Source organism: Microcebus murinus, chromosome 12 (genome assembly GCF_040939455.1).
Source record: "Microcebus murinus isolate Inina chromosome 12, M.murinus_Inina_mat1.0, whole genome shotgun sequence".
Classification (NCBI taxonomy): domain Eukaryota; kingdom Metazoa; phylum Chordata; class Mammalia; order Primates; family Cheirogaleidae; genus Microcebus; species Microcebus murinus.
This window is the reverse complement of record NC_134115.1, coordinates 20,703,514-20,723,686: the sequence shown is the minus strand read 5'-3', so window position 1 is coordinate 20,723,686 and position 20,173 is coordinate 20,703,514. Positions and strand designations below refer to the sequence as shown.

The following is a 20,173-nucleotide window of genomic DNA, read 5'->3' as shown; positions in this document are numbered from 1 at the left end:
TAATGAATTTCACTATCGTAGTATGATGTATTATGCAAGTAGTAGACTATAATCCCAGTATCCGAGTTCACTTCTGGCTCTACCCCGAGATCTCACTTGGTGAGATCTATATGTGAATTAGTTATAATATTTACTTTATTATTTCATACTAGGAAAAACTGGAAGAGTGCCTGAAGCAGTTAAAGGAGGAAAGAGTGATAAGGCTTAAGGCTGATAAACGAGTCAGTGAGGTAAATAAAAGTTTTGTTATGTTTTGAGAGTATTGGTTTTTGGGTTGATTTTAAGCCATACACACACATATTCCTTATAAACTTTAAAGTGAGAAAATATAGTTTTCTCACTTTATATTATTATAAAATAATAAAGTGAGAAAATATTGCAAATTGGTTGCACTATGTTAACCTTTGTATTTACTTGTATTTAGTGATCATGTGATCTGTATTCCAAAAAGCATGTTTTTAAAAATGTAAAAATTGTAGTTTTTGGCTGTTTTTTGTTCTTTTATCTGACTGGCGCTTATTTTCTATTCGTGATGCTTCAATTCAAGAATGCATTCATTAGGTTTATACTGTATATCTAGTTACATAAAATATGGTGATGAGACTATCTACTGACAGTGAAGTAGGAAAGTGAATAATTTAAATTGTAGAGTAATGGAAAACTTCTAAGAACGCAATGAAATATAATCTATACCATGAGGATTAAATTAGGCTAATGTGCATAAATGCAGGACACAAGCTAGAAAGTTCTACATAAATATAATTTATCATTACAAAGTGAGTTTAAGGAGGAATTTTTCAAAGTGTATATATTGGATTGGAAGATATTTACTCATTTGATAAATGCTGAGCACCTGATTATATAAGGCAAATGGTACATCATGAAAAAAATGACCTCTCCAAGAAATACTAGAGTTGGGCTTATATGTGGCATTAGATAAATAGATGATAAAGGGGAGGAGTGTGCAGGGGAGCAAATATTTGCAAGTAGCCAAGGGGGAGAATATTGTTAATTTTACTGGTAATAAATTGGGTATGATTTAGGACCTTTAAATGGGTACATTAAGTATTTTGCTGGTGAAAATTAATCCTTAACAATTAGCAGAAGTGTAATATGCTTGGCTCAAATCAGACTCTATATTTCATTTTCTAATTTAAGAGAAACCTTAAATAGCTAATTTTTAAATATAGAATGATCCAGCATGAATTTAACCAGTTGTAAATGTGATCTTTTTGAAAGATCATTAATGAAATAATGTTTATATACTACCTAAGTGTTATGTAGGAAATTTTTTGTCAAATGTCTCTGGGTTTTGATTGTTATGTGATATGGTCACTGACTTTACTGGTAGAGAGTTAGATTAATTAAAAATTAATTGTGTTTTTGAATGTTTTAGTTTTGTTACATAAAAACTATTTTCTTTTGAAGTTAAGGAGAAAAAATCATGTCAAATGTTTTCAATCTTCTTTTATAGCTGGAACATGAAAATGCTCAGTTAAGAAATATAAATTTCTCTTTGTCTGAAGCCCTTCATGCACAGTCATTGACAAGCATGATCCTGGAGGATGAAGGTGTTTTGGGCAGCATTGAGAATTCTTTTCAGAAGTTCCATGCTTTCTTGGATCTTCTTAAGGATGCTGGGTTAGTTCATTTGTCTTTTTGGTATTCTTCCATCTGTGACTTTAATGGTAGTTTGCTGAGGAGTTTGAACAATTTTTATGGCTTCCTTAAGTCACGCTTTGATTTTTTTCAATGGGGTATTAATTTTCAAAAGGAATGCAAAGTAGCAAACTTGCCTTGGTAGAGAGCTCATTATAAAAGAGTAACCTATAGCCAGCCCTGGTGACTAGTACCTTTAGTCCCAGCTACTCAGGGGGCTAGGGTGGGAGGGCTGCTTGAGGAGTTAAAGGCTAGTCTGGGCAACATAGGGAGGCTCCAGCTCTAAAAAAAGTAATCTGTAGATAGAGTACTGGGTAGGTATAATTCTTGGTAAAGATTAAATTGAATATAGTTTTAATTGAAAATATTCAGGAATATATAGGAATTTTTCTACCTTTTATTCATTTTGCTTGCTAAACAGGTTGGAATTAAAATTATTTTTGTCCTAGACATTAAAATTGTTATTAATCTGCAGGCTAGGTATAGATCAGTGGTAGTCAACTGGGAATGATTTTGCTGAAAGAAAATGCCAGAAGAGAGAATTGAAATAGATAATTGATGGAGTGATATTTTATAGTTGAATGGGTTGATGTGAGAAGGAAGGAGCAAACATATTCTTGGAAACTATAGGAGAGGTGGTAAAGATGTGTGGGAGGAGGTGAGAGGCACTAGGTATGTGACAGAAGCTAAAGCTTCTAGTAAAACAGTTCAAAATGGAGAGTTAATATGTAAGGAAATAAAGTCAAGTAGTATTTAATCCATTGTTGGGAGGAAGAAGGAATGCTCAAAGAATTAGATGATCTGATGTGGTCCCAGAGCAAGAATACGGGAAGATCTGAGAAATTGAGAGGGATGGGGGTTGTGGTCTAGAATAGGATATTGGCTTTTAACATTTTAGGAGTAGTTTATGATTGTAGGTTTGGGAAAATCTAAGCTGTTCCTATGTGATTATAGTAACTCTTGCATTTTCTTCCTTTTCTTCTCTTGACCAGGCTGGGGCAGCTTGCCACAATGGCTGGTATAGATCAGTCAGATTTTCACTTACTAGGTCATCCCCAGATGAATTCTACTGTTAGCAGTCTACCTAAAGAAGAAAAGAAGGCCCTTGAAGAAGAAAAACCAGAACCAAAGCAGAATGCCCTAGGAAAAATTGAAAATATCCAAGTAAGTGAACAGCATAGAACTTAATGATTCTAAGCAAAAAGGGAATTATTAAGTCAAAGAAAAAAACAATGATCTGTTCACATGTTTGGTGGCTAGAAGCCTCTTTGGGGTCCTTGCCAAGTCTGAACTTAGTAAGTTTGTGCTCATTTCATGATAGTGTATTGTTTTGAATAAGAAAACTAGAAGTTTGGCTGGGCGCAGTGGTTCACGCCTGTAATCCTAGCACTCTGGGAGGCCTAGGTGGTTGGATTGCTCTAGGTCAGGAGTTCGAAACCAGCCTGAGCAAGAGCGAGACCCCGTCTCTACTGTAATTAGAAAGAAATTAATTGGCCAACTAATATATATATATAGAAAAAATTAGCCGGGCATGGTGGTGCATGCCTGTAGTCCCAACTGCTTGGAAGGCTGAGGCAGGGAGATTGCTTGAGCCTAGTAGTTTGAGGTTGTTGTGAGCTAGGCTGATGCCACGGCACTCTAGCCTGGGCAACAAAGTGAGACTGTGTCTCAAAAAAAAAAAGGAAAACTAGAAGTTTTTTTGAAAATTTATCATTTAAAGCAGACTATCCTCAGTGAAAGAATGAAAAATTAGAAAAAATCTTTTAAATTTTATAAATGTCTATTCTATTCATATTTCATCTAGGTTTCTATTTGTATGCAGTCAGCTTACAATGAAGGAACACTAATGAAGGTACAAGTACTGATACAGATAATATTTTAAAATAAGTAATCCAGACATAATTAACAGGCAGTGCATATGACAGGCAATCACCTGGTTATGGGAATGGGAGGGGAAAACTTGTCTGCTGCAGGAGTTCCCTGCTGCTTTTCCCCTGGCCTTACTGGGATCCCCCATCCCCCATCTCAGCCGGTCTTGGACTGGAATTGGCAACTGACAACTTGAGAACTCAGGCTAGTTACAAATTGGAATCTACTTACATGTTCATGGAGGATAGAAAATAAATTAATTTTCTTAGGGAATAGGGTTGTATTTTTTTTTAATAAGGGAGAGGGAAATGGGTAATAATTACACAAAACACAAAAATCTGAAAATGTGCTGGACCTACCCCTGGATAAAGCTAAGTTGGGAATCACTTGGCAAGATATAATTAGGGAGAGAAATGACTCCAAAATCTTCTCAGTAAGATTACAAAGTAACACTAAAGTTTTGAACTCTACTTTTTAATGATTGGCTTTGCTTATCACCGAATTTTTGTTTTGTTTCTCCCTCTAGTTTCAGAAAATTACAGGCGATGCTAGAATTCCTTTGTCTGTCGACTCCTTCCCTGTACCAGTTTCTACTCAGGAGGCCTTAGTAAATTCCAGAGACAGCCTGGGAGTCCCAGCCACCGAGCAGCAGCAGGAGCCTTTCGAAGATATCATTTCTAGAACAAGTTCTTTAGCAGATGTGATTTCTGGAACTGGAAGTCAAAGAAAAGAAGAGGAGTTTTCCAGAAAGAGCAAATCTTCTTCAGAGAAAATGACCAAAACAGGTGAATATACCAAAAAACACTCTGCTAAGAAACAACTTGGAAAAGATCTGCATTCCTACTCTGACTCTATAAACCGGAAAAGCAAAGGAATCAGGGAAATTAGTTCTTTGGTTAATGAACCAATTAAAAGTGAGTCTTTGAAACAATACATTTCTGTCAAGAAAGAAAGTAGTATAGTGACTGTTTTATCCAAGACAAATACAAGTAAATCCAATCCACTAGAACATTCTGAAAGTGATACTCTTGGATCTGATTTTGATTTTCAAGAAAGCATCCATTATCACGCCTGACATAGGTCTAAATCTTTTGAAATTATGTTTTGCCTTTAAATTTTAATAAATTTGTGTATGTTTTTATTATGGCATATGGTGTCTTTAAATATAGGATTGAAGCCATTAAAGGAAGATTTATCTTTACTTTTTATTATAATGAAACTTTTGGTGTATTTTTCCTTTGACGCTTTGCACAATTCATTCAACAAGTGTTTCCTGAGGGCCTGATACGAACATACTACTACTGTGGGTGCTGTGGCCTTCAGCAATGAACAAAACAAAGCTTTTACCCTCATGGAACAATATTCTTCTTATCTTTTTTTTTTTTTTTTTTTTTTTTTTTTTTTTTTTTTTTTTTTTTTTTTTTTTTTTTTTTTTGAGACAGAGTCTCGCTTTGTTGCCCAGGCTAGAGTGAGTGCCGTGGCATCAGCCTAGCTCACAGCAACCTCAAACTCCTGGGCTCGAGTGATCCTTCTGCCTCAGCCTCCCGGGTAGCTGGGACTACAGGCATGCGCCACCATGCCCGGCTAATTTTTTATACATATATCAGTTGGCCAATTAATTTCTTTCTATTTATAGTAGAGACGGGGTCTCGCTCTTGCTCAGGCTGGTTTTGAACTCCTGACCTTGAGCAATCCGCCCGCCTCGGCCTCCCAAGAGCTAGGATTACAGGCGTGAGCCACAGCGCCCGGCCCATGGAACAATATTCTGTGGAAGGGAAAAGAAAACAAAGCAGGGTAAGGTGAATAGAAAGGGATGGGAGTGAATAAATGGAATAGTTTTACCATTTGGTTAAATATGGGAATATATATGGAATTCTCAGCCAGAAACCATTGACATCCTAATTCCTAACCAGAGCAGCAAACATGTTACCCAGATGCTTAACCATGTTTGTGGATTACAGCAACGCTTTAAGATGGGGAACTATGATTATGCCCATTTTATAGATTAGGAGTATAAAGAGACAGATTATAGGACTTACCGAAAGTTGCACAGCTGTAAATAACTAGTAGGGCAGGGATTTGAACCAGATCCCATGCTCTCAATCTGTTGCCTGTTTCACTATTAAGAGAGGAACTGCTGAAGGAAGATGCTGAGTGAAAAGCCGACAAACACTGGAAGTACAAAGGAGAGGGGCTATCAGAAAGCATACCCCTACCCTATCTGGGTAGAGTTTTTAAAAGGCAGAGTATGTAAGGGTATATACACCCTCCCTGGTAACACATGTGTAGGATAAGTCCTTTCCTACAACCAGAGTATGACTTGAGAGATGAGATCAGAGAAAAACTGGAGTGTTAGCTTTCTTTCTGTCTGATTGTTATCAGAAGGACTACTATAATACTATTGAGTTCATTAATTATGGATTGAGTATTATGGGAATAAAACAGTGACGAAGATGTAATCAGTAGAGGGAAGGGGACGACACACAAGCAGATGTCTTAATATTATGTTACGTTCTGTGATGGGAATACTGAAGGAGTTTAGTCAGTGTTTGGGGAAAGAGAAGGAGAGCTGTGGGGCTAAAAAAAAAAGGTCATCTAAAGAGACTAAAGGTCTTCTAAAGGTTATCTGAAGAGAGGACATTTTAGTACTAAGCTAAGTCATACAGAACTAGTTAGAAGCTGGTAAATGAGATGAAAGGAAAGGGTACTCGAGGTAGAGGACATAGTATCTGCAGAAGTACAGAACTGTGAGTGTGGTGTGTTTGGGAGCCACAAGCACAAGTAGTTTAGAATTACTGAAATGTCATGGGGGCAATGCTCAAGTAGGCAGCCGGGTGTTGACAGCAGGTCTTATAATCTGTGTTGTATGGAGCTGGTTCTTCCTCAGGAAATAGTGAGCTAATAAAAAATAGAAATGACAGGCTCAGGTTTGCATTTTAATTTTAGATCACTAACTTCAGTATGGAAGGTAGATTAAAAGAGCATGGAGAACAGTTTTCCACACTCTTGAGGAACATTTGGTTTTGATTTTTTTTTTTTTTTTTTTTAATTTTAAAGAGATTTATTCTGAGCCAAATTTGAGGACCATGACCCGGAGCAACTCCCAAGGAGCCCTGAGCAAGTGGACTCCCTGTGGCTGGGTTACAGTTTGATTTTATACATTTCCGGTTTTGATTTTTTTTTTAAAGAGATGAGGTCTCGCTATGTTGCCCAGGCTGGTCTCAACTGGCCTCAAGTGATCCTCCCACCTCGGCCTCCCAAAGTGCTTGGATTATAGGCATGAACCACTGGCCTGGCCTGTTTTGGATTTTTAAGTGGGATTTATACTTCCACTTCTGCTATCTTACTGTAAGAGTTTTGTGGACAAACATAAGGGAAACCCTGGCTTAAATAAAATAAAACAGGTTTTTTACAGTAGGACTTCTCAGGGTCACTGTAGGCTAATGTTAATTCTGAATTCTCAAGACAGGCATGTGAAATGCAGCCCTTCTCAAATATATTTGATTGAATCCTTTTTTAATAGGAGTACCTACCAACTGGTTCTACTAAACACCAATTTGGTAACTTATGACTTAGGCAATAGCAAGAGGAGAAAAGGGATATTAAGTAAAGTACAGATGAAGGGAGGACAAAAGTTTGGACTTTATTTAAGTAATAAAATAAGCAAGACTTAGTAATTGGTTATGGGAAGTAAGGAAGAAGTAGGAGGCAGGGAGTGGACTTCCATTTGTGTGACTGAGTCTGAGTGGTGGTGTCACTGAGGCTGGAAATACAGGATAAAGAACTGCTTTGGAAAGAAGAGTTTAGCATGTGTTGAATTGTAAGCACCTTTAGAATTCAGGAAGAGATGACTGGTGGTAGATGATTGAATATTCATGTGAAGACATGGAAAGAAGTAATTTTAAAGTCATCCCGGGACTGCACAGCACGCCACTGCGAGAAAAAATAAATAAATAAAGGCATTAGCACTTATATGCACTAGTTAAAATCATGAAAGTGGATTAGATCGCAGAATTGTGGAGACTATCAAAGTTTAAGTGATAAGCAAAGGAAGGATTCTGAAAAAGAGACAAGTGATAGAGGAGTTTCAAAAAGGGAGAAGCAGAATACAATGTCATGCTGCAGAGAATGTGTCCATTGGATCATTGGATTTTGACAGTTAGGTCCCGGGTAACCTTAGGTCAATTCACTGAATTGGTTGATGAGAAAGCCAGATTGCGACAAGCTGAAGGGACAGTGAAAGTAGTGGGTATAGGCTACTCTTTGAAGCAGTTTGGATGAGAAGAGGAAACAGCTAAAGGGAAATTTACTTTTAGAATAGGGAGACTTAAATGTTTATAAGGTGAAAGGAAGGAACTAATTAAAGAAGGAGAGGCTTATTTATGCAGCAGGATCTCAGATGAGGAGGGAGCATGAGAATATTAATGTTCTTAAGACTGAAGGAAGATCTGAACAGATGGGAATGTTGATTATTAGATTTCTCAATGAATTTGAGGTGGCTCACCTACATACATGCAGAGCAAAATGGTTAGAAAGGTAACTTAGAGAATCTGGAAAGCAAATATGGATAAGAAAAAAAATCAGGGATGGGGTCATATTGCAAAACATAAAAATTATTGTGTAATCTTAAAGGATGCTGGTAAGTGTGGAGGGAGACAAAGCGGGAAGAGTTGGAAGTTAAATGAGTTTATACCTGATAGGCTCAGTTTTCTTTGCCCACAGATTTTTAAAAGATATACATATACATAATTATAGTTTTAAAATTCTTCCATATTTTACATATGTTTTTATCATCTAAGTCTTCCATTAAGAATTATAAATATGGATATTTTGCTGTTTAATATGTACCATTTTAGACCTTCAAATGATTATTAAACTTTTAATACTATACCTGAAGTAATATTACTTAATCTAAATACAGTATTTTCTTCTGAGCTTAAGAAGGTTACAAGCAAGTTCCTTTACTGAGAAATTACTATGTACCCTTACTGAGTGTTTACCAGAACATATACAACCTATAATGCAAGCAAGGCTTTTAAAAACAAAACAAAATGTGTCAGATGTGATACTATGGCAAAGAGCTTGTCATCCTGCTTTAAATCTACACATGATTACTAGTGGTCAGAAAGTACTCTTGTTTGCCTATCCAGTATTATATCTAATAATCAGTCTAATTTCAAATGAGTATTTACAAAATTCTTACTCTCAATACGGTAACAATTTTCAGAGGATCAGCAAGATAGGAGATGATTGGTTTTTTGACAAATTCTGATTATGAACTACAATGATACAACTTATAATTTAACATGGATGACTGAGCACATTCTTTTACTCTTCCAGAATCTCATTGAAATGGCTGGAGAAATACTAAAAATAAATTAATAGCAGAGTTGGAAAACCAGAAATTGAACAATGTGGAATTTCTAGAAGATAAAGAGGAGATTATTGAAGGACCAATTAGTTAAAGAGTGGAACAGCTAAGCCATTGCACTTATCTTTGGAGCATCTAGTTCTGGAAATTTGCCACCAGGCTAAGAAAGTGGCTGTCTGAAGGGGGAGTACTGACTCAGGAAACAATGGGATTGGAGAATAAGGGCATTATCCAAAACAACTACAAGGAGGAACTGCAGTTAAGCTACCTACATTCTCTCTTTGGTTGTGTTGACATGCTACTCCCCTTTATAATCACAAGAGGTGCCTATAATCAGAACGTGGAATCATGGAAAATGAACCAGAATTGTCATTTGGTTGAAGAAAAGAACTTCAAACTTTGCTCTTAGGCCTAATCTATAAATATGGAGAGCTAAGAACCATCAAGTTTGAAGAAAACCAGTAACATAAAAGTAGGTCCAGGCGTGGTGGCTTATGCCTGTAATCCTAACACTCTGGGAGGCCAAGGTGGGGAGATAGTCGTTTGAGCTCAGGAGTTTGAGACCAGCCTGAGCAAGAGCAAGACCCCGTCTCTACTATAAATAGAAAGAAATTAGCTGGACAACCAAAAATATATAGAGAAAAAATTAGCTGGGCAGGGTGGCACATGCCTATAGTCTCAGCTACTCGGGAAGCTGAGACAGTAGGATTCCTTGAGCCCAGGAGTTTGAGGTTGCTGTGAGCTAGGCTGATGCCACAGCACCCTAACCTAGGCAACAGAGTGAGACTCTGTCTCAAAAATAAATAAAGGGAGGTATGAAATTAAAACAAGTTATTAATAATAACCTGTTCAAGAAAATAGTTACTAGGAGAAACAAAAGAAATTTTAAAATTAATACAATTAAGATCTTCAGCAATTCATAAGGATATGGTGTCCTTAAAGAATAAGAGGCTACAAAAAATATTTAGAGTTTCTGGAAATTAAAAATAAGAATAAAACAGAAGATGGGCTAGACAGCAGGATGGATTCAGTTGAAGCTTAAGTTTATGAAATAGAAAATTTCCTTGAGGGATTCCTTTAATATGACTGCAAAGGGGACAAAATATGAAAGTTATGAGAATCCTAGAAGAACACACTAATTGACAGTAGGTGCACAAATATTGAATTAATGAGAATATATAGATTGATATTAAACTTTTCATCAGCAACTAGATTACTTAGACGAAATTGTTCTCTGAGAGTTACTAAGCAAACTGAACAATAAATCATGAAAGAAGATTTTTAAAGAAACTAATGAACAAAGGTATAAGAAAAATTTCTCTGGCTTTGTGGACTGTAAATCTCCAGAGGTGTCTATAGTCAGAAGAAGTCTAAATATTAATGCACATATGAAAATGTGCATTATGAAAATGTGTCCAACTAAAATTCTAGATTTTAACATGAATAGAGGCAGGGCAGCATATAGAAAGTGAAAAAAGCATGATCAGGATCTTGTCTTATTCAAGGGAAGGCTATAGATATTGTTTAACTCTATGTGTTGATAGAAAAATATATTAAAATATATTCAAAGTTAAGGGTATATCAGTAAGGTAGGTTTGGTGATGCTGTAGTGACAGCCCCTGAATTTTACTGACTTAAATAGGTTTATTCATACCCATGCTATATGCCTTTGGCAGATTGGCTAGAGGCCTTACTCAGTATCACCCTCAATCTGGTTGAAGTGCCCAAAGAAAGAGTCTAATGCTGTATATACTATGACTTAAAGCTTCTATCTAGATGTAACACATGTCACTTCTCACATTTTTTTTGATGAAAGTAAATCACATGGCCATGCCTGAGTTCCACAGAGCAGGGAAGTGCAAACTCGCCACATGTTCTGAGAAGGAGAGAGAGAACCAAATATGTTAACAACTGTAATAGCCCCCAACCTCTAGGAAAGAGGGAATGGAATTTTAAAATACAACAAAAGGCAGAAGAGAAAAAAGAACTAAGCTACATAGGGGGGAAAAAAACCACAATGTAGCAAGACCAAGGTCTTTTGTCTTAATAAGTGTGAATAGGTTAAATTCTGTAATCCTTAAGCTTGAGTAAAAACACAAAATCCCACTATGTGCTATTTGCAAGAGACAAATCTCGAACACTTGTCATAGATTATGAAGAGATGGACAAAAATATACCAGGCAGATGCTAACAAAAGTAGATGTGGATGTGTTAGCTTCAGACTATAGAAAAGAACCCAGGGTGAAAATCATTAAATGGGACAAAGAAAAATTTATTTTTAATTGATAAGTACAGTATTGCAGGAGATTTTGTAAAAATTTATCTACAATTTAAAAACTTCATTTCAAAATTATGGCGTGAAAATTTAGGAATACAAGGAAAAACGGATAAACCAATTATAACGAGAAGCTTTAACACATCTCTTCAAAATCAGTGGATCTACCACTATGCATTTATTAGAATGGCTAAAATAGAAAAATGGAATACCAAGTGCTGGTGAGTATACAGAGCAACTGGAATTCTCATAGGTGGTAAGAATGCAAAAAGGTTCAGTCACTCAAAACAGTTTGGCAGTTTCTTTAAATGCTAAACATACACATAACCATATGACCCAGTGATCCCCACTCTTGGGTATTTAAAGAGATGAAAACTTATATTCATACAAAACCTGTATATGGATGTTCATAGTAACTCTATTCATAATCACCAAAATATCTTTCAACAAGTGAATGGATAAATAGTGGTGCATCCACATGATCGAATACTACTCTGCTCACACCTGTAATCCCAACACTGGGAAGCAGAGACCAGAGTATCGCTTGAAGCCAGGAGTTCAAGACCAGTGTGGGCAACATGGCAAGATCCTGACTATACAAAAAAAGTAAAACAGTAGCTGTATGCAGTAGCATATGCCTGTAGTATCTAGCTATTTGGGAGGCTGAGGCAGGAGGATGGCTTAAGTCCAGGAGTTAAAGGTTGCAGTGACTGCCACTGCACTCCAGTCTGGGTGACAAAGCAAGAGAAAAAAAAGTAAAGATAAATTTTTACGATCTATATTCTTTTAAAAGTCTTCATACTTCATTCTCGTCTCAAGTGATCCTCCCACCTTTGCCTCCCAAAGTGCTGGGATTACATATGTGAGCCACTGTGCCCAGCCCTAAAAAGTGATAAGAGGTTGAAAATGCAAATAAACCAAACATCTTAGGAGAAATTGAAAAAATAGGACACGAACTTCTTTTAAAAAGACAAATACTATTTTTTAAAAAGGCTTCAAGAAACACATTTATTTGTAAATTTCAGAGGATTAGAAACACATTTATTTGTAAATTTCAGAGGATAGAAAAGAGATGCAAGGCCAGGCGCGGTGGCTCACGCCTGTAATCCTAGCACTCTGGGAGGCCGAGGTGGGTGGATTGCTCGAGGTCAGGAGTTCAAAACCAGCCTGAGCAAGAGCGAGACCCCGTCTCTACTATAAATAGAAAGAAATTAATTGGACAACTAATATATATAGAAAAAATTAGCCGGGCATGGTGGCGCATGCCTGTAGTCCCAGCTACTTGGGAGGCTGAGGCAGAAGGATCACTTGAGCCCAGGAGATTGAGGTTGCTGTGAGCTAGGCTGACGCCATGGCACTCACTCTACCCTGGGCAACAAAGGGAGACTCTGTCTCATAAAAAAAAAAGAAAAGAGATGCAAAGTTTTCTAATTCATTCCATATGGTTGGCATAATTCTTATACCAAAACTGCACAAATCAAACACAAGGAAAACCGTAAACCAAACCAAATTAATGTAGATTCAAAATTAAAAAAAAACCTAGCAATTTGAATTCAGCAGTAGTAAAAGATATACCACTTTCAAGTAGGATTTATACCAAAACATGCAAGATTGAGTCAGCAGTTAACTGTAGCTCACTAACAGATTAAAGAATTTTATAAACATCTTCACAACCTGTAAAAGCATATGATAAATTCAACATCCTCTGGTACTCTTATTCTAGAAATATTAATAGAAAGAAATTTCCCTAGGTTCTTGGCTTGATTAAATATACCTATCAGAAATCTACAGCAAACAAACTTGGTGAAAAGTTCTTGCTAAGACAAAATATAGTGTATACATGATGGGAAATTAGGAAATGAGACAAGAATGAGACAAGGCTGTGATTGTTTATAAATAGGGGGTGGTTTTTTTTTTTTTTTTTTTGGACCCAAGAAGAAACCCATGATGATCTACTGGCATGCTATTAATATTATAACTAATGAGAAATCTTAGTAAAGAGGCTGTGTACAACACCTACACACCAGTATAAAAACGTTTGTATACACCAAAAATAAGCAATTAGAAATGTATGCAGGAGGTTGGGGGGGAGGAGATTGAACCAGGCATGGTGGTGTATACCTGTAGTCCCAGCTACTCAGGAGGATGAGGCAGGAGAATCTCTTGGGTCCAGGAGTTTGTGGACAGCCTGGGCAACATGGCAAGACCCCATCTCTAAAAAAAAAGAAAGAAAATATATGGGGAAATAGACTCTCATGCACCATTCAAGAGAATGGTGCAAGAACTAAATATCTAGAAATAAGATTAACAAGAGAAATGTAAGGCCTATATGAATAAAATCATAAATCTATAGTGAAGGTATAAAAAAGACCCCAAAAATAGGCATGCCATGTCTCCGTATAAGAAGACCCAATATAATAAATATATCCATTCTACCAAATTAGTTTATATTAAATAAATTCAAAGCAATTTCATACAATCACAGCAAAAATTTTTAAATGGATGTAACAACCTGATTATAACATTCATCTGAAAGACATAAAGCACAAAACAATTCTGATTAGATGTCAAAGCAATCCATGGAGCTAGGGTAAATGTGCTGTTGGCATAGGAATGATCAAATCAGTTAAAAGCACAAAACAGAATCCAGGCACAGAGCACTGTGTGTGTGGGAACTTGATATCTGAAAAATGGCATCACAAATATTAGGTTATTAAGTATGGAATGTCCAATTTCCTTAAGTAGTAAGTTTGACAATTGATATCTCTGACATTTCACTTTGACACTTTTTTTTTATTGTGAAGGTACATTCTCATTCTTTCAAATGAACGTTTTGGCTTGTGATTATCTTTCACATTTTTTTAGAACAATTGTGAAACCATGGATAAATAAAAAAATTATGTTATTTTTGAATTATGAGTTCCTTTGTGGAACCAATGCAATGTAGACAGCTCAAAATATCAACAAAGTGTTTGGGAAGGATGTGGCTAATGAACACATAGTACATTGATAGTCTGAGAAAATCCATTCTCATGATTTTAATCTTGAAAATGAGCCATGTGGGTGACCTGGGGCCAAGGTGGATAATGATGATCTGAAAGCTGTAGTGGAAGCGAATCAATCTCAACCAAGCTTCTAGTTTGAGATATAATATACTAAACTTTTGATTTGAAATTGGGCATTTCATATTTAATGACCTAATAAGTAGGGAAGGGTTTGAACAGTAAATGATGTTGAGACTATTGATTACTTGGAGAATATTTTCTTATTTCATAGCATATTTAGATGAATTAAACATGCAAATGTAAAAATGAAGAAAATATTGGAAAAAAAATTTAATAAATGTGGGGTGAGAAAGGCATTCCTAAGCAAAACAAAAAATCAAGTAGCCATGAAAGAAAAAAAATGATTGTTTGACTATATTTTAAAAAAGGAAAACTTCTGTACACAAAATTAAATATAATAAAAGACAAAAGGTTAGGAAAATATGTGTAATATAACAAAAGGTTTAAAATAATATAAAGAGCGCCTACAAACAAAAGTTGCAAAGGATATAAAAATATTTTGTAAAGAAGAAGAAATAGAGACAACAAACACATAACATTCAACTTTATAAGCAATCGGGAAAATTAAAGTACTATTTTTTTTTTTTTTGAGACAGAGTCTCGCTTTGTTGCCCAGGCTAGAGTGAGTGCCGTGGCGTCAGCCTGGCTCACAGCAACCTCAAACACCTGGGCTCAAGCAATCCTGCTGCCTCAGCCTCCCAAGTAGCTGGGACTACAGGCATGTGCCACCATGCCTGGCTAATTTTTTCTATATATATTAGTTGGCCAATTAGTTTCTTTCTATTTATAGTAGAGACGGGGTCTCGCTCTTGCTCAGGCTGGTTTCGAACTCCTGACCTTGAGCAATCCGCCCGCCTTGGCCTCCCAGAGAGCTAGGATTACAGGCGTGAGCCACCGCGCCCGGCCTTAAAGTACTATTTTTTAATATACCGAAATGGCATATATTAAAGGATTGGTAATAGTGCTGGAGATAATGTGAGGAAATGAGTAATCTCAATCATTTTTTTAAATTTCAGAATATTACGGGGGGACAAATGTCTTGGTTACATAAATTGTTTTTGTACCATTTGAGTAAAAGTTATAATTGTGCCCCTTCCCCAGATAGTATGTGTTATACCTGTTAGGGATGAATTTACCCATGCCCTCCCCTGCCACCTGCTTGCTTTCTGATGAATGTTATTTCCATATGAGTCATTGTTGAAGGAAGTAGAAATTGATACAGCTTTTTGGGTGGACAATTTGGCAGTGTATATCAATATGTAAAGTGTTAGTCTAGCCTTTGATCTAACAACTCTAATCGTAGGCAGCTAGCCTAAAGAAATATTCACGCAAGTGTCCAAAAAGTCAGGTACAAGACTGTGATGAAGCATTTTTTTAAAAACTAAAAAGTTGGAAACAACATAGTCGTACATAAATGCAGAAATGGAATGCGTACATACTAATTCCTACCATTTAATACTCTGCAGCAGATAAAGACAACAGCTCTATAGTGTGGACATGAAAACATTTCTTGGACATATTGATAGGAAAAACAAGCTGCACCATAATTGCACACTCCTGTTTATATTTGTATAGTTAAAACCTGTTTAGGTATATACAGCATATATGTGTGTTTGTGTGCACCCTAGAAAATCATCTGTAATCATACATGTCAAGCTGTTGATGTTTCGTCTGCCAAAGGCAGTAGTATTGAAAGAAGAGGGGGAGTTTCACATTTTACTCCATTTACTTCTAGGTTGTTCGATTTTTTAAAAAATAAGTATGGTTTTATGTGTGACAAGCAAAAATGTTCTAAATTCCTCTTTGTCATAGAAAACTTAGAAAATGAAAATGTATAATCTGCTACCCCTTATGCCCTGTGTCCATTTTTTTCCTTCAAAATGTGTCTGTCTTATTTCCTTATCTACATGAATGAAAATGGGCTTCCCTACGGAACCTCCTCTCGGAGCTTTGTGTTCCTGAAGTGTTGGGGTAGCCTACCAGCATATTCAAATTTTTTTAACCACAACCCTCAGTAAAAATTATATTTTCTGCAAAGTAAAAGGTAAATCGTCTGGCCCACCTTCCTTTTGTGCACATACAATGAATGGAAAAGACTCTTACTGTACTTCTAGTGACTCACTCATGTTCTGTTTCATTCCTTTAAAGAAAATTCAGTTTGGAAGCCACTGAGTATGTTTCACAATCCACTAATGCCCTACTGTTTGGAAACACTTGTTTCAAACATTTGCTTCATCTACCCCCAAAACTGCTACTCCCACATTTGCTTTATTTTACGGCTGAAAGTCATTTCTGTGTTTGTGCGTTTCTCCCGAAGCTGAGCTTTCCTGAGCTCTTTAACTCTCAATGGTTCTCGGCAATTTTCGTTAGATTTCCCCTTTTCAAAGCCCTTTAGTGACACTGAAAGCCTGAGTTTTCAAATGGACACGTCTCCCTGAGAATTTTCAAATATAATTTAGTCAAAAAGTTAAAAAACAAGAAGACGTTGCCCTGTGGCAAAAGGTACTCATTTGGTATACTTGGCTGCTCCCAGAGGCCCAGAGAGCGCCCATGTTCTCTCAGTATAGTTCATAAATTTTAAACCAGTGTGGATTTAAAAAAAAAAAAACAGAAACCAGAGAGTTTAGGAGTAGGGAAGGACATTGCCTATAGATTAAAGAATCATTAACTTTGTTCCTGAGAGACCAGTGAAGATTAGTTGGTTTATTTAATATCTTAGAAAGATAGTCCCTTAAGTCCTTGAAATGTGGAGGACTCTCTTATCTCTTTAAAAAAACAAGAAAATTCTACAAAATCTTAAAGCTAGATAATCCTAGTTCAGTATCTTAAATGATAAAATTTGAGTGGGGTTGAAAACACTAAAATCAATTTGCTAACTAGTTCTAATTTCTTTATACCAAAGCCAAACTTCACCTAAATCTTTCCTGAGAATTGAGTGCCTTATTATACACCAGACAGGAGACATTTTCACACATTATTCCAAGTCTTACACACTTATAAGGAGTAAAAGGTGTTATTATTTTGAAGAAGAAGAAATGAGGCCCAAGAAGTATTGATTAACTTGGTTAGGGGGCTTCAAGTAGCACAAGGTAGAAGAATTTGTTGACTTCTAAACCTCTTTTCTTCCCACTGTGTGGCTTTTTGTGTTCTCTCCTGGACAAATATTTATTCCACAAATATTTACTGTCACTGAGCAGAACAAAAGAACGGAGCCATGTGTTAGAGAGGCTGCAGCAGGTAATCATACCATGGTCCATACTGGTTTTCATGGGTAAGTAAACTGTAGGCTGTTTTTGTGATGTGTGGCTAGAACAGCAAGTGAGGGTATGAAACATGTTTTCCTTGACTTTCTGTTGTTTATGGAAACTTCGACTTATATCTATATCTCTTTCTTTAAGTTGGGAAAGTTAGTCTCTTTTCCAACTTAGTTGATACAATAACTGTAAGTTTAAATTGGCTAATGCCTCTAAACATTTTGGAATAATCTTCCATTCTGTTCATTTTTGTTTTTAAAAAGTTAAATATTTAAAATTTTAAATAACTTTTTGCTGAAATCATTCATCTTAAATAGAGTGAAGTCCAAAGTCTTTAAAGGCTAGATTTTTTTAAACAATTTTTTTTTGTCCATTATAATTTTGGTTGAGACAGCTCATCTGTGTGAAGGGCCTAGATTTTGAATACAGTAGACAAGATACAGTTTGGTGTTTTCTCTCACTAATAGGAGTAGATTTACCCTGAATCTTATACTGGAGGTTAACATTTTAGACCTTTTACTTTAAGTTAAAGTAGATCCTCAGGTCTAAGCCCCTCAATTGCCTGTGATTTTTCCATGCCTTTCAAGTGATTGTGTTTTAAAAGAGGACCACAATCAAACTTTCCACAGTTTACAAAGATTATAATCATTTAGGGGCTCTTCGTGTTTGATCAACTGCTAGAGACCCATGATTCTTCTCTGCAGTGAAAAGATTCTTCTGTATCTGACTTGTGTGTCTCACCCATTCTTTCTAGAAGGAAGGCCTCATGCCTTTGGCCTTTGGTTGGAAAGCGTTGGCTGTACTCCTTGGGGCTCCATCAGGAGAGACTGCAGGGGAAATGATCAACAGCTTCATCTCATCAGGGACTTCAGAGTCCCATGTGGAAAAGGCAGGGCACTTGCTAGAGCTGGGAAAGTCTTACCTCAAATTGGGCAGAGCTGCTTCTTAGAGGTGGGTTTGCTTTAAATGGTTTTGAGAAGCAGCAGCTTCAGAGGAGAGCTTCGCCTGCAGCAACACGGGGCCTCAGCCAGTCTTGGGCTTCTGCCAGATTTGGGGAGGGCTGCAGGGGCGGCAGGAGTGACCTTACAAGACTGGATTTCTCCTAGTTAAGTTCACAGGTCATGGACTCCAGGCAACTGCCCAAGAGAGTGACATCCTGGAGAGCCTGAAGCCAAGATTTTTCTGCAGAGCACATGAGACCCCTTTGACTGACCCTCAACCGCAAAAAATTGGAGGGGAAATATAAGTTTGGACTTTCAATTTCTTTCAACTTCAACTTTCAAGAAAAAGGTCTTTTTTTAAAGACTTTAATGCCTCACTGAGAATTTAATAATGTGAAGTATTTCCTATAGTTCAAATCAGGGCATTTTTAATATTGCTGGCATTTATTATTTGGAGTCATTTTATGCCTTCATTTGAGTTCACTGCATAATCTCCAGAGCTCTATTGAATGTCCTACCTGACAAAATGTAATTTGGAAAACAGACCGGGGAGTGAATTTTCAGGCTAGGGCATGTAGCCTTCAGTAAATTCAACCAATGTTCTATTCATACTCATTTCAGAACCTTCAGGGCCCCATCACTGACCTCAAGGGGATCCTGAAGGAATCGTGACTATGTCAGGGTGCAGCCTCACAGGGCAGAGGGGGAATGCTTACTTCCCTCAGCTTCCCTTCTTACAGGGGCCATGCTGTGCCCTTTGGCTAAGAAAGCCAAATGTTAGAGATACTGAGGAAACAGGGGAGAGGGACATTTCCCCCTCCCTTCGGGTGTCAGCCTAAATCCATAAAGTAGAGTGTCTGTTTTCTCAAAGGTTTGGGGGACTAAGCTTTCATTCCTCTTTCCAGACTCCCTTTGTCCTCCCAGGATGAAGGAGTGGCTTATTCAGGCTGGTGAGATTGGTGGCCTGCCCCCTCTGGTTCTCTCTTGGATCTTGCCTGTCCCAAGGCAGCATACAGTCTTCCCTCTGGTCCTGTCTTTTTTCTATAGTAAATTCACCAGGGTCTTTTCTGCCTCTGTTGCAAGATGTGGCATAGCAGGCCTGCCATTGCCTCGTGAGTCAATGCCATTTGTTGGGAGAAGAGGAATGGGAAGACTTGCCTGGACTTGGCTTCCAGTCATAGAGTCAATCCACTTTGAAAAGTACTGAAGCTGCTATTTCCTTTCCTACTGGAGTCTACTGAGCTTCTGTAAATAGGTTTCAGTTGGGTTCAGAACTTTGGACGGGAGAAGGGTAGGGTTAATTAGTACCCTAAAAGCTCAGCTGTCTTCCTTCACATGTCAAGAAATAACTCTAGAGTTCCACCTCCATAGCATAGCTTCTATCACAGGAAAGACTGACTTCCTCAGATCCAGTTAAAAATCCTTGGGAAACAACCTTACACATATTGGGTATAAAAAAAAATGAAACAAAACAGAAAATAACAGGTGTTGTCAAAGATATGAAGAAATTTTTGGAATACTTGTGCACTGTTGGTGGGAATGTAAAATGGTGCAGCCACTATGGAAAACAGTATGGGGGTTCCTCAAAATTTAAAAATAGAATTAACATATGATTTACCAATACTACTTCTGGGTGTATATTCAAAAGAATTGAAAGCAGGGTCTCCAAGAGATATTTGTACACCCTTGTTGATAGCATTGTTATTCACAATAGCCAAAAGGTGGAAGCAACCCAAGTG

The 20,173-nt window shown here is 37.1% G+C and overlaps 1 protein-coding gene across 5 annotated transcripts in view; it reads left to right on the top strand.

The window, feature by feature from the left end:
- Positions 1-14,794, top strand: part of CEP78 (centrosomal protein 78) — a 45,001-nt gene extending 30,207 nt beyond the window's left edge. For 2 of the 5 annotated variants that reach the window (XM_076008605.1, XM_076008604.1), the window contains 5 exons: positions 153-230; positions 1,475-1,641; positions 2,652-2,823; positions 3,464-3,511; positions 4,055-4,677. In XM_076008605.1, coding sequence (XP_075864720.1) covers positions 153-230; positions 1,475-1,641; positions 2,652-2,823; positions 3,464-3,511; positions 4,055-4,603 — 1,014 coding nt within the window. In that variant the 3' untranslated portion in view covers positions 4,604-4,677. Of the gene's footprint in view, positions 1-152; positions 231-1,474; positions 1,642-2,651; positions 2,824-3,463; positions 3,512-4,054; positions 4,678-8,868 lie in introns of those variants that run through there. The other 3 variants (XM_076008607.1, XM_076008606.1, XM_076008608.1) reach the window with 2 other exon arrangements.
- Positions 14,795-20,173: the final 5,379 nt, after the last annotated feature.